The sequence below is a fragment of the Neomonachus schauinslandi genome, chromosome 1 (genome assembly GCF_002201575.2).
Source record: "Neomonachus schauinslandi chromosome 1, ASM220157v2, whole genome shotgun sequence".
Taxonomy (NCBI): Eukaryota; Metazoa; Chordata; class Mammalia; order Carnivora; family Phocidae; genus Neomonachus; species Neomonachus schauinslandi.
Genome location: NC_058403.1, coordinates 148,946,761 through 148,972,075, shown reverse-complemented (window position 1 = coordinate 148,972,075; position 25,315 = coordinate 148,946,761). Strand labels below are relative to the sequence as shown.

General features: G+C 48.6%; 1 protein-coding gene across 1 annotated transcript in view; it reads left to right on the top strand.

Annotated features, from left to right (window-relative positions):
• ITGA9 (integrin subunit alpha 9) overlaps positions 1 to 25,315 on the top strand; it is a 335,040-nt gene that overhangs the window by 240,185 nt on the left and 69,540 nt on the right. Inside the window, exons 19-20 of the mRNA XM_021677564.2 lie at positions 18,028 to 18,114; positions 21,771 to 21,850. Of these exons, the coding sequence (XP_021533239.2) occupies positions 18,028 to 18,114; positions 21,771 to 21,850 (167 nt within the window). The remainder of the gene's footprint in view (positions 1 to 18,027; positions 18,115 to 21,770; positions 21,851 to 25,315) is intronic.

Here is a 25,315-nt window from a genome sequence, read left to right as displayed (position 1 = left end):
TTGAATGTCACAAAGCCACATGCATATCAATTTTTTGATTCTTGTTTCGGAAAACCAAAGCTGGGTTCAGAATAGTTCCTTTTTTCTTCGGCCTCTCTGAAAGTGGAGCTTGGTGCAGGAGATCGCTGAGACTCCCAGCTCCGGTTTCCAGGCTTGGGATTACGATGTGTGTTCCCTGAAATGCTCTACCTGCGCTCCCCATTGGCTCCCGTCCAGCTCCAGTGTGCAATATTAGTTTTGGCTTTGGGAAATAAGGCCTCTTTTACTTGGCTGAAAGTATACGGCAACCATTTTATTTTGCTTGCGCCTCACGAATTAATTGGGCAACGAGGGGAAAGAGTATGCACACTGGGCATCTGGGCTTTTTTAAAAGCCACAATCCACTCAGCTTTCTAGAATCCAGCTTGCTCTTTGGGAAGGAAGGAGTGTGTTCTAGCAGGGCCAGGCCTCATGGGGACTTTGGGCTGGAAGCAGCAGAAAATGAAAAGGTTGACTGATAGTCCAACAGTTTCCATGGGGTGGGCTTGACGTTGGGGGTAAAATGGGAATGCAGGTTGGAAGTGAGGCCAGAGGAAGTTTGGTTTCGCAGAACAAGAACCCAGGCAGGTGAATCTCTTACATTCTTGCTTCCCTCCCCCCTGCACACATACTGGCCTGCTCCAGAAGAGCCACTTGTCCTTGCGTATCTTGCCCGTGAGCCCTTTGAGCTGTCGGGAGGACTCTTCCCTGTGAGCTCCCTCGGGAAATCTTCCTCTCGGCCTCGGTTGGACTGCTGGGCTTTTTGATTCAACTTTTTCCCAAAGTGATGTTTTTCAGACCATTCCTTTCCCTATGACCTACTAACCACAGGCAAATGGTGTCTGCCATTTGCCAAGCCTGAAATGAGGGTGTGGGTGCAGGTGGTCTATTGGAGCAGGGTCCCAGGGAACAGGAAGGAGGGAAGAAAAGCCCACATGAGTGTGTGTTTTTAGGTCACCGCTGCACCTTTGAGAGGTGTCAAGAAAGTCACTCAGAAACCTCTGTTAGAGGACACGAGACGGCATTCATTCCCCAGCTCCCGCTCCCAGTCAGTTGCGGGCTGCCTCTGAAGGAGTAGATTGTCCTGCCTGGCAAGGGTGCGGGTGAGTGTGAGCACCCACGGAACCGTCTGCCGTGCCGGAGCTGAGATCAGAGCTGGGCCAGGAGCAAAAGACACACAGGTCTGAGGCATATGCTAAACCCGTTTCTAACCCCAATCCCAACCCAAGCTCCTAGAACCTGAGCTCAGCCCCTCACTGCCTTCTTCCTTTTGAGCAAACGCATTGGTCAGCTCTCCTCCTCAGTTTCCTGAGATTTTCCATGAGCCCACATGGAAGACAGTCTGCATTCTAACTAGAGCTAAACAGGTAGGACTTTGTGTTTTGGAGGGAGATGGGTGGGGTTTGAATCGAGACCTTGGCTCTTCCTGATCGCTATGCTGGACACTGGATATAAATTAAGGCCCATGTAAATGGGAAAATGTCTGAAAAGTTTTGACATTTAAACCGTACTGTGCCAGAAACCTTATTTTGAGCTAAACAAATAAAATCCAGACTTTAGGGAAGGTAAATAAGAAATTGATTCCTTTAACCTCAGACTCCTTCTGTTTACAAAAAGATTAATACTGAAAAATTTATAAACATCTTGACAGAGGTCAGTGCAATTCAAATAAAAAGTTAAATATGCTTCAACAATTTACAGATACTTAGTTAAGGAACAGTCTTATCAGTGAGTTATCTACTGTTTAAATGGGATCTTGGGGAGTGGCTGCACCTTCAGCAGGTGAGGAAAACCATGTGTTTGAAGGAGTTTACGAAACCCCGTCCTCATGGCCACCCCTTCCTGAGTGTTGGCCGGGTAGGACCGAGGTAACTCACAGGGACCCTCATTTACTCTTCACAGCAACTCTGTACCCGTCACCGTAACAGACCACTGCCAGATTAATGGCCCAGTACAGCAACCATCTAATGTTGGCTGGGCAGTGGTCCTTCCACTCCAGGCCGGGCTCCTGCCCTCATGCAGGCATCTGTGGTGAGCTGGCAGGCCCACAGGACCCCAGGGTCCGGGGCAGTGGGAGCAACAGCTCTGTGGTCCTGTCCTCCAGCACCCCGGCCCCAGCTCATGCACGTGGGCTCCAGGAGAGCCAGCGGAAGCTCCCAGGCCTCGGGGACAGGCAGAGCATCACTTCTGCTGCTTTGTGTCAGTCGGAGCAAGTGGTGTGTCCTGCCCAGACTCAAGGTGGAGCAAAGAAGTCCACCTTGTGCTGGGGGCAGCCGCAGGGAGACAGGACATAGGGACGGGTGGAGGGAGGTGTCATTGTCTTCACTTCTCACCCTTAGCTCGAGAATCCTACAGGGAGGAGGCAGAGCACACCTTCGGGAGGCTTTGGAAAGTCTGGAGCAGAGCTGGAGAATCCAGTGTTTCTAAAGCGTACTCTCAGGGTGAACCTGACACCAGGATGGGGAAAGGATCCCGTCGGACTCTTTCTTGTCATAGAGAACATCGAGTACAGCGTTGTACTTACCGCTCTGGCTTGATTTTCACAAAGACTCGGCAGAGCCCTGCGAGGGAGAGGAACACACCCCGTGTGGGAGGGGGACGCTGTCGGGCACAGTCACAGCTGTCGTCTCAGGGAGCACCCCTGCTAACCCTGCGGCGATGGAATGATCATCTCCATTTCACTGAGTGCCAGACCCAGCTCAGGAAGATGGCGGTTTGCTCCAAGTCACAAAGCCAGCAAGTGGCAGCGCTGGGACTCGAACCCCCATCTGCCTGATGGCAAAGCTTTTCCGTTGCCATCCTGCCTCACAGTTGAGGACAGGGCCTGATCCCTGACATTAGGGAACTGACAGGAAGTAAATATTGTGTCCCCCCACCCCACCACACGTCCCGCCCAAAATAGAGAATGATGAAAAGTAGGGTTTGAGGATGAGCTCCTGAGTGTAGTTCAGGTGGGAGGAGGGTGAGCAGGGCTCTCACCTGGACCCTGAACAGAGTCATTCTGGCTTCAGAGTGTCTTCCAAAAGGGATTCTGAAGCCTGAACATCAGAGCTGGGGTGATGATATAGTCTATCAAACTGGGACACTTCAAGGACTTACTGGGAGCATTATTAGTTATTAGCCCCAGGAAAACAGGCATAAATTGGGACTGTCCCAGGCAAATGGGATGCATAGTCACCCTACTAATGGCCAAAATACAAGGAAGGCTTGGTGACTGTGCAGGCTCCCTGGAGTGGACACAGGGCAAGACTCTGGCCTTGGAGCCAGACGAGGTGGGCCTTTGTGTGCCTCCCACCCCCACTATCTGACTCTGGGTCTCTGCACAGCAGCCCTGACGATGCCTAGTCATCTATTGTTGTGCAGCAAATTACTGCAAAACCTAGGAGCTTCAAACAGCAAACAGTCAATATCCTTCACAGTGGGCCAGGAATTCGGGGTGTTTCTAGCTCAGGGCCTCTCACGAGGGCGCAGTCAGGATGTTGGCTAGGGGTACAGTTATCTAAGACTTGACTGGGCCTGGAGGATCTGCTTCTAAGGTAGCTTCTCACGTGGCTGGTGGATTGGAGGTGGCGGTTGGCAGGAGGCCTCAGGTCTTCCACACGAGGGCCCCTCTAGCAGATTGTCTGAGTGTCCTTACAACATGGCAGCTGACTTTCCCCAATGGGAACCAGGCAGCTCATGACCCTCTCTCAGAAGTCACACAGAATCACTTCCACCACATTCTGGTACTTGGAAGGGAGTCCATAAATCTGGCCCACATTGGGGGGCAGGGGACTGAGGCTCCACCTCTTGAAGGGAGGAGGGTCAAATAATTTATGGACATATTTGAAAACCACTGTTCCTATTCAGGATGCATGTTCCAGACTTATAATTTAGGTACTATCTGTAAGGTTCCTGCAGCAGTACCCAGCATTCATTAAAATCAAAGATTCTTAGCTCTCCAGGGTCTAGCAGCAGCATTCCCAAATGATGATGGACAAAGACAGGGTTCGAGATCCAGTAAGTCTCGGCATGCCTGCCAGGCATGAATGAACCTGAGTCACTTTTACATCTAGGTCTGAGGAAATTAAGTCAGCTCTGAGGCTTCTTCAGATATAGGTCATTCGTCTGTGGGACCAGGTAGCCAGAGGACTCCATCTCAGTGTGGACTTTAACACATGTGCCCCTAAACCCCTCTGATGAGCACCCCCAATCCCTCTTTGGTGCATGGGGCCATCATGGCTGAGTGTCCTCCCCTCTTAGGGGCGGTGGGCCCCAGAACCTGGGTGGGCACCCAGGCCTACTCTGCTTCTGTTCTCCAGCCCACCCTCTGCTAGGCCCTTTCAAGGGCTTTTATTTAATTTGCTTCCCAGAACACTGGGAGATAAGTATTTATACCTGTTTTAACCCTTTTCGTGGCAAGCAATGAAAACTCATCCCAAAGTGGCTTGGGTGAGAAAACAATTTCTTGTTTTGCAAACTGAAAAAAACCTAGGGTTGGCTTTAGCCACAGCTTATTGTAGGGCCTCAGAAAGTTGTCACAGTGTCTCTCCATCTGTCAGCTTCTCTTTCTCATTTTGGCTCATTCCTTAGGCTGTCCCCTTGGGGTGGCAACATGGCTGCCAAGCCGCGGTGAATGAGCAGTCTCATGGCATAAAAGTCCTCGCAAAAGTTTCATTGAGTCTCATTGGTCTAATTGCCTTAAGCCTGGGTCACATGCCCCACCTCTTAGGGGAGTGGGAGTGGGGATGGAGTGCCACCCACAGCTCCTGGGCTGAATATGGGGAGGAGATGGCTCCCCAGAAGGAATTGTGATGGGTCCTCACAGAGCTGGAGGACAACATTGTTATCCTCATTTACCAGTGCAGAAATCGGGCTCAGCACAGGCAAGGAGCTTGGCCATAGTCTCACAGCTAACAGTTGTTGTAGGGATCCTACTTCTCCTGCTCATGTTGACGAAGGAAGAGGTTCTCTCTCTACCTCAGCCTTGACTCGTAAGTGCTCTGTGGCCATCTTAAGTGTCCACTTAAAACTCTAGGACATGACCAATGGTTCTAGAAGTGACTGGGTTAAAATGCCCTTGGTGGATCGTGGCATTGGATGATACCCGCAGAGGGAAGGAACCAGAATTTCCAGTTAGGAAAACCCCTCTCAGAAACCCTTGGAAGAACTAGGAGCTTTTGTTGTCTCCAGGTCCATGTGATTTTTCCTTTTGCTTTTTAGTGCTAATTGTTAAGATTCAAACACAGAATTCTTCTCCCACGTGTCACTTCTCAGAAGTTAAAAATTCATCTGCTGAGGAGATGCAGAGTTGGTGCTCACAACAGAGGGGACTCCCTCCTCCACATCCCCCTGTCTAGAAGGTTCCAGTTGAAAGGACTGCCTTTTGTCTTCAAATACAGAGGAGGGCAGTGGACTGAGCCACAGATGGAGGAGGGAGGAAGGCCTCAAGAAGACAAGAAACAAGCTCTCTCCCCAAATAAGCAGAAAGCCTGAGCTGTGAAACCCAGATTGTTGGCACTGGGGAAGGGCCCAGGGGTGCTTCCCTCATGAGGTCATTGGAACATGGCAGGAAACCTGAATCTTGTGCCAAAGAAAACTCTCTGTGCCCTTCGTAAAAAGCCTGCCGAGCTCTCTTCACCAGGGGGCAGCGGCTGGAGACTCACGAATGGGCCCATTGGCTGCCAGCAAGCCATCTCCTGGCCATTTCTGAAGGCCTGGGGCCGCTCTCCTTGCAGGCACACTGCTGTTTCTGTCTGCTCTAAGGGCAAGCCGTGGATCCTCCAGGCCGTTGAGATACCAGCCGACCCTCGTAGTTCTGGTTGGGAAACCCCACGCAGACCGGAGTCTGCTTCGTGGTCTGAAATGCTACATATGAAATGTTTCCTTCCCCGGCAGAAACAGCACATGGGGTCCCAGGCCGCCCCTATGCAGCCTGCTCAGTGCGGGTCATGTCTGAGACAGGATGGCCACCATCCAGACGGTCACAAGGAAACAGCTCGGGGTAGAGGAAATGGAGGCACTGTGTACCCCCCGCTTTAGCCACCAAATAGCTGCACACATTATGGCAGGTCATCCAACTTCCCGGGGCCTCGTTTTCCTCACCTGGAAAGTGGGGATTATGAGACCCACCTCACAGTGTCAGGCTTAAATAAGATGGCGCTTCAAGGTCCCAAAATGAGAAGACACTCAGTAAATGTTTATTCTCTCCTCCCCTTCTGTTCTCTTCAGCACTTCTTCACCATAGCACCATTACATTACTCTTCTATTTGTTGCAGGGGTCCGGGGGTCAGAGGCAATGAGGAGGAAGGTGACATGGGGCATCCCAGTGACTATGGAAGGCCTGTGAAGGGCTCCCTCACACCAGCAGCCCCACGGGGGCCCCACAGACTTCATAGCATCCCTGGAAGGGGCCGCCTCAGATGTCCACTGGCTCAGCAGACCAAATCCTACTCCATCTTCCAAGGCTGTCCTCCAGTGGGGGTCTTGCCCGGGGCCAGTGTTTCTGAGAATCCAGATTGGTGCTTCTCCAAGCATGGTCTCCTGACACAGCATCCACACCACCTGAGACCTGATGAGGAAAGCACATTCACAGGCTGGTCCCCTGTGACTCGGAAGTGCTGGGGGTGAGTCCCAGCAGTGTGCATCTGATGGCGACAGAGTTTGAGAACCTCTGTGCTGTAGGCAGGTTATCACAGAGCAAAGGAAGGAAAACCCGTGCGCCCTGCGCCCTGAAGGCCCCTTTGCAGACCAGTGTGTGTGAGGCGGTAGGGGCCCTGGGGTTAGGCTGCTCGCTCCCATGCAGCTGCCATGAGACCTTGGACCAGTTCCTTCACCCTCCCTGGGCCTCTGGATCCTCATCTGCAAAGTGGATGATCTAATACCTCATAGGGTTGTTGAGAAGCATAAATCTGTCCATCCTAGCAAAGTGCTTAGCACAGTGTCTGCCATGTGACCAGAGTTCAGTACACGTTAATTCTGTCTCCTGTTTTTCAGGCAGCCCAGCCAGGTGGAGGGTCATATTTCTGGGAGGGGCTTTGAACAGCTTAGGATTTGCCAGCCAATGTAGACGGCAGTGCAAAGGAAACACGTGAAGAGTCCCTCGAGAGAGCCGAGGAGCAACCACCACCATGATATGATGGCAGCCGCCATAGTGACTTGCTAAATCCTTGTAGCAAGGCTGTGGGGTAGAAATGACTATCTGTGTTTTTACAGAGGCACTTAAGGCACCACTGGGTAAGAGGTCAAACTATGACTTGAACCCAAGTCAGTTTGAAAAAAACCATTGCACAATCACAAGCCGAGAAGTTTCCAGGGTCCCGGGTCCTTCCCCTGGGAAGCTCTGTAAAGAGGAGAGTGGCTTTAACCTGCTGTTCAGGGTCCCTGCCTGGAGCCTGGTGCGGACGGGATGGGAGGCCTCCTTCCCAAAGTGGACAAAGAGAAGACGCTCAGGAGCAATAATTAAATGAGTTCACGTTTACGAGGCACTTAAGTGGATTAAAATCGACACGTGAGTCATGTAAGTCTGTCTGCACTGCCCTCTTAGCTTGCACCCTTCATGTTTGGGGGGTGGAATTCTTTGTTTTAAAAGACCCTGGTTTGCTTAGAACTGGCATTCCCAGTAAAGCAGCCCTGCTCGGCATCGTGCATTGGAGAGAATGAGAGGTTTTCTAAGACCTGGGAGGCCATTTGCTCAAAGCCTGAAGTGCTCCCACTGGTGCCAGGTTGGCATCCCCGAGCTGGGGCACAGAGAGAGGAGGGAAGCTGGGTGTGTCTCTGACGGTCTCGAAGTTCCCTAGAATGAAATCCTGAGATAAGACATCACGTGAAAGTAATTTACGAGGAAGTGTTTCCAGGAGAGACCAGTAGGGAAGTGGAAAAGGACGCCAAGCAAAGGTATATCACAGTTCTCAGGGGGCGAGAAAGATTAGGTGGGTAACTTTGGCACAAAGTACAGGTCACTTCTCTGTGCTTCCCAGTCAGGGACAAGGGCTCTTGGGTAAGGGGTCCCCCAAGGGGGTGTGAGTTCCCAAGCATTTCCATCTCTCCACGTTCACAAACAGGTGCTGGCAGCTGGAAATCACTGCGCATAGCCACATGGGAAGACAGGCATGGGGTGTGGAGGGGGCACTGCCTCCTTCCATGCCCTGCTGTGAGCAGGGTGGTGTGTGGTCAGTCTAGCCATCAGAAGCTGCACTAAAAACCAGTGTGGAAAGCAAGACAAATGAAAACATCGTCAAAGGGAGACTAAAGAATGAGCAAAACCGCCTGTGAGGGAGACACCCAGCAAATGACAGAGGGAGACACACAGAGTGCTGATCAGTCCATTCCGTCTGCAGCGCCAGGGCATGGGAAACCATGAAGAAGCCAGTCCGTTCATGTGTGCCCTGCAACCAAGCCAGCCTCTGACATCCAACAAGTTCAGAACATACTGGCTCTTAGGCAGTGTTATGAACCTGCAGCTCATCCTTTTTTTTTTTTTCCAAGAACCAGGAAGAATCCGAAGATCTTTCACAAACAACTGTAGCAAGATTGAATTTAAAACCTAGCCATGAAAACAACCAAAGGCAATGCTTACGCTTTGTGTGAGTCAGTTTACGTAAGTGGCCAATTAACTGAAAATGTTAAAACCAAATATAGAGAAAACCAACTACAATCCTAGGAAACCCAGTCCATCTCCCTTGAAAATACAAAAAGGACACATAACCTTTTAGTTACAGTAGTGGGTCCTTCTCAATTCAGTGCTGTAAAACGGACTTGCTCTTGTTCTGACTGTGGTATTGAGCCTTGAGGTTCTTGGCATCAGGCTTTTCCTTGGAAGGTGTGCAGTCCTGAGATACAGCCTGTGTTCCCCTCTCTGTCCTTCCCATGGGCATCTCCAACAGCTGGAGCCTGCAGCTGGTGTATGTCGCTCTGTTCACCAAGGCAGTCACTCTGCGTCTGGCACGGAGCGGGAAAGCTTGCTTCGGACCTCCATGCCTAGCACATGAGATTAGTCTACTCATACCTGTTGAGTAAATTAATAGCAGAGCACAGGTCCTGCAGGGATCCATCCTCTGCCTTTTAGTCTGTTAGATACAGTTCTGAATAAGGGGGCCCTCAGCTAGATCTTGCCATGTTACGAATAATATTTTTTGTTGTCATTTCATAATAGCATTTGACCTATGTGTCTTAGCTTTTCTTATACACAGAGCTCCATGTCAGCCCGCTGAGCGCACCCCACCCAGGCAGTCATCACACCCGGGTCTACAGGGATGTTTCCTCAGCAGCCGGGTCCTTCTCCCTCCCCACAGGCTGGGAGCACCACCCAGGAGACAACAGGGCCTGCTTATAAAAGCAGTGAAGGACATCGAGGCTGCCCACGAAATAATTATTAAATGAGAGAATGGATGTAAGGACATAACAGAAAACATGCGTATCTCATACGTACGAATTATGCTATAGGAGCTGTTTCCCATTTGAGGCAAAATAAGAAACACTTGTTGAATGAATGGATGGGCTTCCTTGGGGGGGCAGTGGGAGGCCAGCACCCATGTTGGAGCTGGCCACGGTCTTTCCCGTTCTTCTCTCTTTGTCACTGCCCTGAGGGCATGGGGGGCAGGGCAATGGTCTGTGAGGCTCCCATCCTGGGCAGGGGAGGGCATAATGACAGGTATCCTGTCCTCACGGGAGTTAGAACCCAGGGAAGGCACCTTTTTTCCTTCAGGCTAGCTCTCAATCTCTTCACCTCCCTAACGGCAGTGACTGTCCTCGCCCTTGGGGTCAGTGTTTCAAAAGCTGACATAGAACACTTGCTCCACGTGACTCAAAATCCAGATCTTCTGACCCCTCTTCTGCTCTTAAGAATCCCACTCGGAAGGGTAGGGCCCGCAATCGGCATCTTTAACAAGGATCATGACGTAATCTAACCTTTGAGGGCTCTTAACTTGAGTGCACGCTGGAACCACCCAGGGAGCTTTCAGCAAATGCTTGCCCATGCTGTGTGCTATGATTCAGTGGGTCTAGGCAGGGCTTCCATCTGGGTCTTTTTTAGAAAGCTTTGCACACAGACATGGTCTTTTCTGGCACATCATACAAATCAGAGAGAAGTGCCCCCTCTGGTGGTCCCCAGCCTCTTGGCCAGGAGCAGGACTTGGGGAGAGCAGTCTGGGCTGGAGTTCAGCTCCTCTCCCCACAGCCAGGTCTCTTGTGCAGTAAACAGCCTACACAGCTGTGCACGGTATCTCTGGCCCCAGCCGGCTCCAGTGCACACTCCAGTTAGAAATTAGTGAAGGGTGTTGATTGGTAATAACCTCTGAATGTCTTTAAGTAAAAGTGAACCAAGGAGTGTGTTAAGATTCACTCGGAGTAGCTTATAGAACAGACTGGGGACCAGCTGAGAGTAGGGCATCCACTAAGAGGTGGTTTTGTGCTGACCTGGGTGGGAGGAGGTTAGAGCTGATATGTTGTGGCAGCAAGAAAAGAAAAAGGAGGGAGGAATCCTTCTAAAAGAAGATGCTGGTTCTTTAAGGAGAGTCCTGAGGTGTGTCCAAAGGTAGCCAAGCAGATAGGCACCAACCTGAGGGAAGAAATGAGTAGGCGGCTGCCCCCAGAGATAGGCCTCCATGAGGCCCCAGCGTGCTGTGTGGAGACACAGTACTCGGGGAGAGGTCCTCTCTGAGGCCCTGTCTCTTCGTCTGTGGCCAAGGCAAGTTCATCAGTAGCTGCCTCTGTCCCGGGTCCACAGTTCCCCACCCCAACTGCTTGTGGAGATGGGAGAGGACAGGGGACTACTGTCCATGTCCTTTTGTATCCCCTCCACCCACCCTGGAGACCACCTGTGCCAGTTCCTCTGCAGGCCGAGGCCTGCCTGTGTCTCTCTGCTTGGGGCTTTCTTGGCCACAGGCGTGCGCTATAGTCAAGTACCGAGGGGCTGGAAACACAGGACAGTTGGTGTTTCTAGAACAACTCAACCAAGGACAGGTGGATATGGAAGGATAGATGCCCCAGCTTTCTCACCCACCGGTGGCATACCTGCCCACTCCTTCATGGAGTGGCCAGAGGTCACCCCCTTGTCCCAGAGTCCGCTTTCAGGGGAACCTAGATAAGGGACATGTGAACGGGCAGATCTCCAGCTCCGGAAAAGTATGTCCTCACACATACAGTAGCCCTCAAATAGCATCAGCAGTATACCTATTTTTCTGGAGGGTAGAGAGCATAAGGAAGGTGGTCTCCATGGGTTGACAGCCTGTCTCCCAAGCCGATGGGCTCAGTGATGTAGAGCAGTGATTCTCAAATGGTCATGATCACAGAGGCTACCTGGACATCTTGTTAAAATACAGACTCTAATTCAGCAGGTCTGGGGTGGGACCTGAGAGTCTGCATTTCTAGCATGCTCCCAAGTGAGGCTGGCGCTGTAGGCCCAAGGACTACACTTTGAGTAGCAAGGCCCTTAGGGACAAAATCCTTTGGAAACAAGTTTTGAGTGGGCAGGAGTGTAAGTGGGTTTGTAGGCGGGGTAAAATTCTTCACTGTGAGTACATTTCTAACCAAGATTCCTGGCCGGGATTTTAATAAGTACCCCTCAAACACTTGACTCCTACAAAACCTTTTCATCCAAACACTGCTCATAAATTGTTTTTATGCCGTGATGTTAAATTCTTTCCTGTCCTTTTGGGAGAGGTTTCCACCTTGTTGATTTTCCAGTCAGCCTGTAGGGAAAAGGAAAAGAGCGATAGAAAATCAAAATAATTTGATTTGTGAGATAGAATGCAACATTGAATTCTTAGCTGGCTGATTAAGAATTGGCAAGTTCTGGGAAATATTTTTTTTTAATCTAAGAAGAGAAACCATGTTTTAAAAGATCCAAGAATAAGACATTGCCTCTATTTAACAGGAGGACAAACTTCCTAGGTGAAAATCAAATAATTTCTTCTTCAGCCTTAGAAGACATGGCTTACTGGTCTCTTCATTTGGGGCTTTTCAGTAAGAGCTGGTTGATTTCTTTGTATTTGTTTGTTTATATTCTCAAGTTCGTATCCCTGTGGTCCCAAAGGGAGCAATCACCAGCACTGGGGGAGGTGTTTTTATTTGTCTGCACTTTCGGAAAATATAGAGATTAGCTCTAAACAGGGTTGATGTAATGCACCAAGAAGGGAATGTTACAGGAATAAGTCCATTCAACTCATTTCTAATTCATACTGGCTTTTAAAATGTAGTATTTTTACTCATTTTAAAACTTTCAGAACACTTTTTTTCTAAGACCGTGAGTTGCTGACTCACGGTCGAGTGGGGCCAATAAACGAGGACTGTTGGGGAGAAGACTCGCCTTTGATCAGATAATTGCTTCTTCTGTGCCTGCCTGTGATCGGTTCAGAGTGGCTTAACGTGCACTCACCAAATTCTGATACTCGGCGTCACAGGGGAATTTTGCTCTAACAGTTTAGTGGTTCATCCATCTCAAACATCTGTCCTGACTGTAGTTCCTACTTGCTTCACTTTTTTAAGCATGGAAAGAACAAACCCAGCATAGTCTGGGCCTTGGCTTCCAAACGGGGTTTTGACAAAATTTAAGAAAGGAACTTGCTTTGTAGTGCTTTCTTGGCCCGATTCCTCCAAATCCCCCATGTGTGTGGGTGATCATCTCTGGTTCCCTCGGACTGCTCCGCTGCAGCACCTATCTGGCAGGAGGTCTGTAACCACTGACCCAGCCTTGCCAGGCTATCAGCCGTATTGGGCATCCGTATTAGACTCACCATATGTTCTAAGTTACATAAAGGCTGCTCTTGGTTCATTGAGTGATGTTCCCCACCTTTCAGGCTTAGTTTCCATGGATTCTTTTGGTGGAGGAGGGAAAAGGGGACTTTGTCTGTTCCTTGTTTGGTTTCCCCATCCCAAGCCCCTTCTGATCCATTCTTACGTTGCCAGCTAGAAACCCCTGGGCAAGTGATATAATTACTTTGTGTTCCAGTTTCCTCCTTATAAAAGGGCTTCAAAAGGGAAGGTACCACCCAGAGGAGCTACCTGGCACGTAGTGAGCCATTACCGAGTAGGGGCCATCTGTGTATTCCATCCTTAGAGACATCAGCACTAGCAGGCCAACAAAGTCTTAGAGGGCAGATGTTATGACTTCATTTGACAGGTAAGGAAATGGAGGCTTAAGGAAAGAATGGTTGGCCTGACGACACATAGCTGTTGCAGACCTGAGCCAGTAATTAAAGCTGGGACGCTAACTTGTGCACTTTCTATGCTGTAAGCTCATGTGGTTTTCTTCATGGGGAGGAATTTCATGGACCCTGTCCCAAAGGTTTCCCCTCCGGGAATGGGACTGTTTTTTCTGGTGAGGTTCAGGCTGACTCACGGTCGAGTGGGGCCAATAAAGTATTTCCTGGGAATGAAATATCTTTCTGTTCTCCCTGGGCCAGCTTATTGGGGACCCCTGCTCACCTCTGACTCCTCAGTTGATTAGAGAATTGGGGATAAAGTGCTTCCAAAATTTACCCGAATTCTGTATTCACTGAGTAAACATGGAGGCTTCTCTTACCAGCTCATAGGGGTCACACCTCTAGTGCCTAGATGAAGGAAGGGGGTCTTAGATGAACACCAAATTGCCAGACATGGGGACATGTGTGTCCTCTTCATTTTGACAAACCCATGAGGAAGCTAAAAAATGAGAAGTCAAATTTCAAACTTTTCCTGGCGCTGAGCCCTTGCCGGATTTTGCAGATTTGTTGCTCCCAAAGAGCACTGTGTTGGTGGTCAAATAAAGCGCACTCCAGAATGAAATCAAACGCTGTGTGATTGGGAGGAACAAGTCCAAAGGCCAACGGGGCTCCCTTACTTCATTATCTGATTCTTCTTGTCAACCACTGCACGTTACGAACAGGGCTGGGGCTTGGCTCCACTGGCCACACTCCCGGGCCTGGGAGAGCTGAAGTATGTCTGGAAAAGAGGGGGCCTTTGCCAAGGCAAGCATCTCCCATGCCAGGCAGACCAGCAAATGAGCTGCTTCTTGCAGTCCCTTCATCCGAATCCTCGACCAGCCAAGGCCCATTCATTTAATAAGCGCAAACTCAGGAGCTACTAAGTGCCAGGCTCCGTGCCAGGCACTGAGGATACAGAGGTGAATGTGCCTAAATCAAGCATGCTTTTCATCACATGTTCGAGAAAATGTTCATTGATGTTTTCCTGATCCTAAGAGTAATGTGTGTCAGTTAAAAAGAAATTAATTTCATTTAAATTGAATCACTCCATCTCCAGGGAGAAGCCCTGATAGCATTGTATGGTATTAGAGATCCTTGTTAGCCAAGGAAAGCGAGACTGAGAAAAAGTCCAGTTATGTGAATCTTCTTAGAATAAGATCCAAAATTTCATAGTAAAAAATTTTTTTTAAGATTTGATTGGGACATTTACTTGAAATATGGAAATAAGTTTATATTATCTTACATTTAACAGCTCTTGTAACATTGGAATTATAATGTCAAAGATCTCTTAGACCCAAGACAAAAGCTTATTTGCTTTATTAGCATCTTTTTTTTTTAAAGATTTTATTTATTTATTTGTCAGAGAGAGAGAGAAAGAGAGAGAGAGCACAAGTAGGCAGAGCTGCAGGCAGAGGGAGAGGGAGAAGCAGGCTCCCTGTCGAGCAGGGAGCCAGACATGGGGCTCAATACAGGACCCTGGGCTCATGACCCAAGCCAAAGGCAGAGGCTTAACGAACTAAGCCATTCAGGTGCTTGCAAAAGGTCATTTTTACAAAGGCATATTTTTTCCAAAGGCTTCTCTTGATCTTTTTTATTTAAATCCTTATCTTTGGAAGCATCTTAAAGTGTTATCATCCAGGGATATTTATCAGATAAGTGATCTAACTCAGCCAGATCCAGATTTATCAGTGGCTTTGTGTGGCTTGAGCAGTTTTCCATCCTCACTTTCATTGATTTCATGGAAGTCTGCTTCTTTTGCAGCAAGGTCTTAGTTTCCCTCTGCAGTAGATTGTACTGTATTTGAATTGGGTAATCAGAAGTCTGTTCACTGGTCCGTGTTCCCAGTCAGCTGAGAGCCGATCATCATAAGTCTTGCAACAATGATAAAGTTGCATTCTCTAACCTAAACTCAGGATAGGCAATGATTGGGACATGGGAAAAGGCAGAGCCAAGGAGACGCCTGATGTCTGGAACCTCTCCCACATACTTCCTGGTGGGCACCAAGTGTCTGGCAGAAGTAATAGGCAACCCCCAAGAGATCACTATTTTGAAGCCTCACTGGGTCTCTCTGTGCCTTCAAGGTTGCCTGCCTGGCTGCCAAGGGTGTGAATGGCTCCATAATGAGCCTGTTTTTTAGTTATGCCCTGGGCTTGGTGTGAAACCCGAACGAAGAGGATGTTGATGCTGCTTTGGGGTAAATTGCTCCCCTGATGGGCCTGGCTATCCAGATTTCATAAACTACAGTTAGATAAGCTTTCTCTTGGTTAGTGTGAATTTAAAAAAGATTTATTAGCATGTGATGTTCCCCTTCCACTGTCGTTCCTCACCTGGGAGCAAACGCCCTGTCCTTTCCAGTAGCTCTCAGTGCCGGGAGCCTCAGCTATAAAGAGTGTTGTAGGAGGTCAGGTTCACCAGAAGCAGAACCTGAGATGGGGATTTCCGTGCAAGCAGCTTACTAGGGAAATGCTCTGGAAGGAAGAGGAGTGAAGGGAGCAGAAGGGGGCAGAGGAAGGAACCCAACAGATGTGCTGTCAGCTGGAGGCTGCCTCAGCCTAATCCCACAGGGGCTCTGGAACCTAAACCTCACTACAGAGCCAGTCTTACCTGGAGGCAAAGGGATGTCGATCCAAGAATGTCAAACCTCAGAATGCTTCTGAGGGTGGGTGTTGTAACCCTCCCCCTCCCACCCCAGGCAAAGCGGCTCCCATTCAGCTGGGGGCTTTTAAACCCATGTGGTAAAGGGGTTCTAGGACCAGCACCCACACCATCCACACAGGGAACCGTAGTGTTTGCTTACCTCACAACTATAGTAGGAGAGTGGAGCACAGGAATAAATAACCCCAGGAGGACTGTATCGGTGCTGACAGGCGGCAGAAGGGTGATGCCCGACATCCTTTCCTATAGCACCACCAGGAGTGTGTGAGTCATGAATCGTCCACTGAGCACTCTCTATCCTAGAGAGATCTGTGGTTTTTGCTCTCTCTGCCTAGCCCCACCAAGGTCCAACCAGAATTCTGCAATCTCTAGTAGACTATTTAGGGTGGCAGAGAGACTCGGAATAATGCAATAAATGCTGGCTTGTGCATTATTTTCTAGCATTTTGGAATTAACAGAAAGAAGTAATTTCAGCAGCTCTTGACTAATCAAAAGCAGTCTGAAGCCAAAGCCAAGTAACCTGAGGTCCTCTCAAATTCCAGAGCAAATTTTTGAAGTCACAGTCATTCCTTCACACCCACGCAAAAACTAAAAAAGTCTTCAGAGCAATGAATCTTTACTTCAAGAACGGATAGACCTTTGACTTGAATGGAAAACCTCTCTCCTGGTTTGAAAGGGATTTCCAGTGAGGTATGGAACTTCACAAAGGGAGTTTAGAACTAAGTTGAGAACTCATGTAATTTATATATATGCTGGGACGTTCTTGAGAGTAATTGTATCCCATGACGGATGTGAAACAGAGCCAGCGTCACCTAGGCTTGGGCTCGCTGCCCCTGATGCCCACAAGCTGATTAGCTAGGATTTAGAGGAGCTTCTCCTCGGGCCAGTTGTGGACATTGCTTCTGCAGGGAGGAGCAAGAGGAAGGAGATGGGAACAAAGCCCCCACAGTGAATCATTAGGACCAGTCTTTGGGACATGCAGGTCCTGAGACAGCATTTGAGAAGTTATCCTCTGGTTTCCTTATTGAAATTGATGATGCATATCCTCTAGGTTCCAAGAGCAGCCCCTCACACTTCCGTGTAAATGTCTGTTTATCTGCTGGGAGGTCTCTTCTTTCTAAGCTATGAGCTCTTCAAGGATGGGGACTAACATCTTTCAGACCTGTGCCCTTCACGCTGATCGGAGTAGGTGATATGCTGACTCAGTTACCCCATAGAAGCTCAGGGTCCATTCTGAATCCTGTGCCGCTTCCACACTATGTGTGTGAACTTGGCACCCAGGAGGATTTGGGGCCAAGATGCATGAAGTAAGCCTTGGAAGGAGGACTGAGGAAAAGTATTCCTGATAGTGGGAACAACTTTAGAGTCCACCAAGAATGACCTTGGGGAAGGTACATGACCTCATTGAACTTTGATGTCCTGGCTTCTAGATACTCAGCAAGTGCTAGTTCTGTGGCTTCTCCTTCTCCAAAATCTGCAACATGGAAGTCTTGATTTGGCTTCAGTAACTTGGAACCTGTGGGTTATGAAGAGCCTCCTGGCTTTCCTTTGACCTTGGTTGTAGACCACGTGTCCAGGTAGAAAGGCAGCAGTCCCCCACGACCCCTGTCCTGGTTTCTCGTGCCGCTGTATGTAGAGTCCAGCCTCAGCAGGCTACACTAGGAGACCTCTCCTTGCTCTTGTACCTGGGAAGGCTTGCAGGGGACCAGCTCAGCCCTCACCACCTCGGGCTAAGGAAAGAATCCCTATATTTTCCTTGGTGTGATTTTCTTAGTTTGTCTTTCCTAAACTAGCAAGATCTTGAAAGGCAGGATTAGAATGTGGGCTTAGGAGAAAGTGTCCAGGAAGATGACGTGGTTGTCTTTCATCCAAACTTTTGAAGGCATCTGGCTCACATGCAGCCTGGCCCAGTTCAACAGGAGAGCACCAGGGTTCAGAGCCGAAACATTAGTTAAGAATGTTCTGGACACCTGGCTTCCCACGGAGCCCATGGGAAGGGTGGGCTGCCAGAGGAGGACTGGGGACTCAGCCTGGTCGCAGGCTTCCCTCCCACCCGAGCCAACAATGATATTATCTGGGAACTTCCCCGAAGAAGGACCGCATCTGCTGAAGTCTCAGTTTGCCTTGCGGAGGCCACTTACACACATTTGTCTCCACGCAGCCAGCCCATCCTTTGGTGCTTTTTCTCTTTCAGGAGGAAATGGGCATTTCCTGTGAACTGCTCGAATCAGACTTCCTCAAATGCAGCGTGGGATTTCCTTTCATGAGGTCAAAATCGAAGGTAAGGGGCAGAGACGGGACACTTGCTTTGCAGCAGGCCCCCAACCCTTCCCACCAGCCACCTGCCCTGCCAGCTGTACCCTGCCCCCCAGCCTTCCTCTATCCCCCCCACCCCCACCCCCACCCCCACCCCTGCCTTGCACAATGGCACTGTCTAGCTCCCAAGGGGGGCTGCGATCTACTACTCCACAGGGGCCCTCCCCACAGGCTGTTCCTCTTTGATCCACATGACATACCCCAAATGTGAGAGACGCACCATGGCCTTGGTACTTTGGCAAGCACCATCTGGTTGGCCTCCTTAAAAATCTTTCTCTGGGACATTCCATGCCACTGTGAGTACGACTATATAGGAGAAATGTGGTCTGGGCTAGTGACCTACAGTTCTGACTATCACTCCCCTGGGCACTCACAATTTTCTGAAGAGACCTCTTAAAATTCTTAAAACATAAATAATGGTACTGCAATTCATTTTTTTTTAAAGTAAAAGAAATTAGACTCACTTTGGTATTTATACGGAGCCAAATTTTCTAAGCTGAAATAATAATACGGTCCAGTGTATTCAAACGTTCATGGAACATTCTGGTATGTGCCAGTATTATAAGGATATGCAAAGATACATAGAAGATGTGATTGTTGGAAGCAAAACTAGAATCTAAAAGATCAGGTCTGCCTTTTGAAATGGAAGCTATTTTTCCTGCTATGATTTGAAGGAAATTTCATATTCCTTTGTCTAACTTTTTTCCCCCTTAAAAAAAAAATAATGAAAGTTTAATCCTCCTCTCCTGCCTATGTCACAGAATCAACTTGTTTTAATCTCCAAGGCATTTTGGTCCCAGTACCTCGTGGCTGTTTTGCAAGCCAGTTGTGAGAATGTTCAAGTGAGAAAGAAGATTTGCTGATTTCCTAGCAAATCACTCGAACCCCTCAGCCCCATTGAAGGTGCCTGCTCCAAATGACAATGGCTCTTACATCCGTGATTCCTAACCCTTTTAGGAACCTTTCAATGTCCTTGAACCCTGGACATTATTGCCCTTAGAAACATACGTGGCACCTCCACACACACATTTCATTGAAATCTTTTCAGCAACAGAAAATAGACTTAATTGAAAAACATTAATAGTTGCCATTTCATGGGTAAAATAAAGCCGACATCCCAAATCAAACCTAAGGTGTGTCTTCTAGTTTTAGTTTAAATGTTATTTTAAAAGGAAAGTTTTATCACTCTCACATACGGATCCAGGATCACTTACAATAAAGTGAGGGTAGTCATAAGAATGAATACAGTGAAAACAAAGCCACGTTGAATTCTGGAGCATTAAATTTTGTCAAAAGTCATTAACTCTCAAAATAGTCATGGAACCAACGGAAGTAGGAACGTTGGAAAGTTGGATTTTTTCCTAGCTCGGTAATGCCGCTACCTTCCTCCCACATACAGAGGTTTAGACCAGAGCAACAGTAAAGCTGGAGGCAGGAGGTCTAGGGTTGAGTCCCTAGAAAGAGCCCAAAGAGTGACCCAGCAGGGCCGGAGACCACCCGTGTCCACGCCCAGCTTGCCCTGCCCTGTGCCTCGGCCCCTGTGGCTCATCAGGCTGCAGCCGGCCTGCTAAGCCTCATGACTGCATCGTCAGCTTACTCTGGTGGCCATCTGTTTCTGTCTCTCACGACCAGCCTGCCCAGTCTCTGACCTTCCGTTCTCCCAGGCCCCCCTCTCCGATTTTGGCTTCTCACCTCACCTGGGTCTTTAGAGTATTTGATTCAGATCTCCTGCCAGTTCTGACTCTTGTCCCCTTGACTTTCCCTTCCTTTGTGTCCTCCAGCTCTGCTTCCTGTCCTGTCTCTATGTCCCCACCCTCCCTGGCGACTGACAAGCCCTGCAGCAACAGAAATTTCTGTCTCGAGAGCGATGTCCGGTGTCCGCTCTATTTGATGGGTCAGCGTTCATTACTTTCAGGCCACATTTAGTGCAGTTGAATCCAGTGTTGCAAAGGTAGACCAGTGCCTAGCATTAGTCACTAAGGAACCCAAATACTTAGATATTAAATAATCACAGACTCTCAGAGCTTGATGGAACTTAAGAAGCATTGTGTCCATCCTCTAATTTTTATTGAAAGGCAAAGAGTGTGAGTGTCTTAGCCAAGATCACATACTCAGTTTGTGGTCAAGCCTGGCCCTGTAACCCCTACTAGGGGGTCCCTCCCACATTCCCTTACATGCCCAGTGTGTACATGGTGAAAACCATTTGCTCAGGGCAATCTTCCCCAAGTTATAGGATGCTCACCACGGGGAGTGCCTGAGATGATTGTAGGCCGCTCCTTAAATTATTTTAGGCCAAACATGGACACTGCACTAAACAACATTGACTCTAACAGCGAGACAGTTATTACCTATTCAACACTCTTTCTCCCAGATCACATGCAGGAGAAAGTCTCCCATAGCGCCATCCTGTCTTCAACACCTCCCTAGCTCTTGCTAATCTCCCTCTTATCAAAATAGAGTAGACCTTAGGCTCAGAGCCCTCAGCAGGCCACAGAATGCAATGGGGCTTTGTTTTCATTTATTTTTATGACAACCTTCTCTTACTGATAAGTGATCCTGATTCCCATCTGTGCTCATGATAGAAATTTTCCTGCTAAAGTAGTACAACCACTCTGGAAAACAGTATGGAGTTTCCTCAAAAAGTTGAAAATAGAGCTACCCTACGACCCAGCAATTGCACTACTCGGTATTTACCCCAAAGATACAAATGTAGTGATCCGAAGGGGCACCTGCACCCCAATGTTTATAGCAGCAATGTCCACAACAGCCAAACTATGGAAAGAGCCCAGATGTCCATCGACAGATAAATGGATAAAGAAGTTGTGGTATATATACACAATGGAATATTACTCAGACATCAAAAAAATGAAATCTTACCATTTGCAATGACGTGGATGAAACTACAGGATATTATGTTAAGTGAGAGTGTCAGTCAGAGAAAGACATATGATCTCACTCATATGTGGAATTTAAGAAATGAAACAGAGATCATAGGGAAAGAGAGGGAAAAATAAGATGAAATCAGAGAGGGAGACAAACCACAAGGGAGTCTTAACTCTAGGAAACAAACAGGGTTGCTGGTGGGGGAATGGGGTAATTGGGTGATGGGCATTAAGGAGGGCACGCGTGGTGTAATGAGCACTGGGTGTTGTAAGCAACTGATGAAATCACAGAACTCTACCTCTGAAACTAATAATACACTATATGTTAGCTAATTGAATTTAAATAAAATAAAATTTTAAAAAATAAAGTAGTCTTCAAACAAAAAGAGTGGCAATGAAAGTAACAGTAAATGACATAGGTGATATGGTACGCAGGTGTGGCAGACATTAGGAAGATGGTGTGGGGGCGACACTTAGAAAGGCCTGGTTTAAGAGACAAACATATCACTTCCTGGAGACCGTCAGTTGCTGAAAAATAGTGTGCCTCTCAACAGAGCACGCTCCAGGCTTGGTTTTATTGCTAAAGCTGTATCTCTGGCCTGGCAACCGGAAAGATACGCATAAAAAAATAAAGCTTGTCTTGCAAATGAGCTTTCAGAGGTCATAAACTGCAGAAGACGGTGGTGTTTCTAAGTGTGGAATGCTTGCTGAGGCCAGATGTCACTTTCTTTTCCCCTAGTACGAATTCAGCGTGATCTTTGACACAAGCCACCTGTCTGGGGAAGAGGAAGTCCTTAGCTTCATCATTACTGCTCAGAGGTAAGGGGGAGCTTTACTTTTTTTTTTTTTTTTTTTTTGATTTATGGGAACAGGAAAGGACGTTCCCTGGTCACACTTTGATGATGCTCCAGATGCTGAGGAGGAAGAAACAGTTGAGCGATAGAGCCCCAGAGCACTGGCTGGGATGGGAGCTCTCAGGGCTGGTGTCTGTCCAGTTGTGTTTATGCAGCTAGCCAGGTTGGACTGAGCTGGGAGGGACTGGGGACCATCCCGGTCAGAGGTAATGATTTTTACAGCCAAGGAGAGACAGACCAGGGGAGGTGAGGATTCTGATTCAAGCTCACGTGGTTGGTTAGTTCACAAAGTTCCTCTGTGGGTTGCATTCCTTGATGCAGGGAGAGGGCACAGCAGCCTGAGGGCCGGGCCAAGGCTGTTGTCAGAGGCCCCAAGACATGCTCCTCGAGAGATGGCTTGTCCTGGACGCTTTGTGGGTGGAGGGAGAGTTAGGGCAGGGGACCGTGCAGGGTGACTTCTACCCTCAGGAGTGTACTCCTGCCCCTCTGTCTCCAGTGTGGCCTCAAGCCACGGGAAGGCCTTAGGGGTTGTCAGCTGCCTCCACCAGCCAGAATCCACGTGCGCCTTGAAGCGCCATTTGGGTAGCGCTTGGCTGATAGCAGGATGGAAGGAGAGGAAGTTAGGTGGGTGAATAGGAAGAAGCAAACTTTGATTGGGGTGTAGCCTGGATACCCAAGGCTACTTTTGTAATTTGAATTTTTATTTGGAGACGATTTTGAACTTACCAGAAATGTTGCAAAGCATAATTCAAGGAAGTCTCATGCAGCCATTACCCAGCCTCACCCGATGCTGACACTCTCCTCCATTTACTTTATCATTCTCAATGTATAGTTTTTTTTCCTTAACCATCTGAAAGTAAGTTGCAGAAATCATGTGTCCTTCCTATAAGGACCCCAGTGTGCATTTCCTAAGAATGAGGCCATTTTCTTCAATAACCAGCACAGCAGATGTCGGAAATGTAACACTGACACAATGCTTTTATCTCCTCTATAGTCCATGTTCCAGTAGTTCTAGTCTTCTCAGTGACCTTTCAGCCCCTTTTTCACGGGTCCAGAGTCCAGTCAAGGGTCATGCATTGCATTCAGTTATTGTGTCTTATCTATCATTACCTTAACCTCCAAAGGAAATTTCATGCCAAGAATCCTAAGTCCATCCCAGAGGTGGTCTGGAGATCAGAACCAAACACCCTGAAGGCCAAGGTCAGGCAGGATCCACTGAAAATGATGAGAAAACAAAATGAGGAACTGCATGGCTAATAGAGCCCAGGAAACCGGAAGGCCAGACACTGGGTGAGCAGGCAGTGGAACCAGGGGCTGAAAGTCAACCAGGGAAGGATGTTCAGTGGAGTCACAAGGTTAGCACAGGGTTCAGACCTAAAGACCCTCAGGATCTGGGGTACAGAGTGAAGCAATGGGCTCAGCTTTATGGAACTAAAGCCCCACCACCACCACCAGCATGGTCACCCTTGAAATGAGGGTGCTCAACCCAAGCCTTCCTTTGAGGAGGACAATGCCCTCAGGAGCTGAGAAGGAGCTCCTTGTCCCACATTCTGAATTATAAAGAATGCCATTTCCCAGACTCTTCAGATGAGCCAGGTTGGGGCCAGCCTGTTGGGGTGATGTGCTGTACAGAATAGCAGGGGCACTGGCTCAGCTGTCTCTGGCCCCCAGAGAGAGCAAGGAGTCACACTTTGGACCACTCTGCCCACTCCCTTGCACGATCATCAAGTGATTGCCACGGGGAAAGGACCAGGCCAGGGCTGAGAGGGATCGTGGATGAGTGAGAGCGAGTCTTGCATCCCAAACCATCTCAAGAAGGCTTCAGTCTAGAGATGGAGGCAGACACACTGCTTCCTACAGGGGAGGAAAGAAGACCTAGCCCAGGGCAGGCATGCTTCGCTCATTCAATCTGCAAATGTTTGAGCCCTTCCCACAAGCCAGGCACAGTGTAAGATGTTGGCAAAGTCCCTACTCTTGGGGAGCGAGTGTGCTGGGGGCAGGGGGATAGATAATGAGCAAGTGAATATATAACGTCAGCGGGAGCCAGGAGTGTGCCCATTCATCCGGCAAGTGTGACGCATTCGCTGGCAATCACAAAGCATCTTTTTTGTGTCCTGTACTCTCTTTAAGCCCACTTGGTGGGATTAATCTTTTCCTTGTCTTGGGGGGAGGGGGATGGTCTAGGACAGTCCTGTGCATTCTCAGGTCTCTCTTGGGTAATGCAGAGCTCTGCCATCACTTCAAGTGTCACAACAGATTCACAAAACTATAATTAAGGTGTCCCCTGCAATCATCAAAACTTGGTTTAAAGCGAAGGCTTTCTCCCTTTGGTGAGGGCGAGCTGCAGAAGGGAAGCCTGCCTCTCTCTCAGGAACAATCTTGCTTTCCTGCAGTGGTTCTGCTGCTGTGTCCCGCCACCCCACCCCTCAATTCCCCTGATCTGGTGCTTTCCTCTGAATCTGGCATCCCTTATACCTCAGCCAAAACGTGCATCTGAACGAACATACTGTTGTACTCACCCCCTGAGTGATTCCTGAATTTTCACAAAAACACCAATTCCCCAGAGTCTTGGACTGAGATTCTTCCCAAGCCCTGCATCTTTCAGTTCTCTGTGGTCTGTTCTGGCCCCTCACTAATGGCTTTGCCCTCAGGTACCCCCTCTGGGCATCTGGGAAGCTCAGGTTGGTCCCCAACAAGTACAGCACGACAGTGGCCTGTAGCCACGTCTGTGGGATGCAGACACAAAGAAACTCTGATTTCATCTCCCACTGCTCTTTAATTTTGTTTTCATTTGAGGCCTTCCTCAGGCTCGAGGTTATTTAAAGCTCACAGAATTAAGATTCCCTTTCCCTTGGGGATGACTGATGCTGGAAGCATACATTATCAGAGCTCCTTCAATCCACAACCACAACCGCATATTTTGGCTTCAGTGTTGCTTTCTGTATTTTGCTTTTTTTTTTTTTTTTTTTTTAAGCATTATCACAAATATTTTAGAGAATGTTCTCTCTCCTAAAAATAAGAGCACAGCACATCACAGTGTGTGTTTGGCCTTCTTTACCCTGTGTTATTGCATCCAGCTTCCACTCCAGAGCTGATGGCTTTCTGGCTTTTAGTTCAGCACTGGTTGGACTTACAGAACACACACTAAGCATATGTAAAAAGTTGGCGTGAATACCAACAGCCGTGATTGTTCAAATACAGCCCAGCAAGCTCAGAAATCCTGCACAGCTTTCGAGCGTGGCAAGGGTGGCCTGCCGTGGGGTGCTAGCATTTCAACACATCACATTTGGCTGGGCTTGCAAGCTTGGAAATCGTGTGAGACTTGGTTATTTCTTATTCATCCTGTTTCAAGATCCCATAATTCCCGTTCACATAAAACATGACTGTGATCGGGGCGTCTGGGTGGCTCAGTTGGTTAAGCGACTGCTTT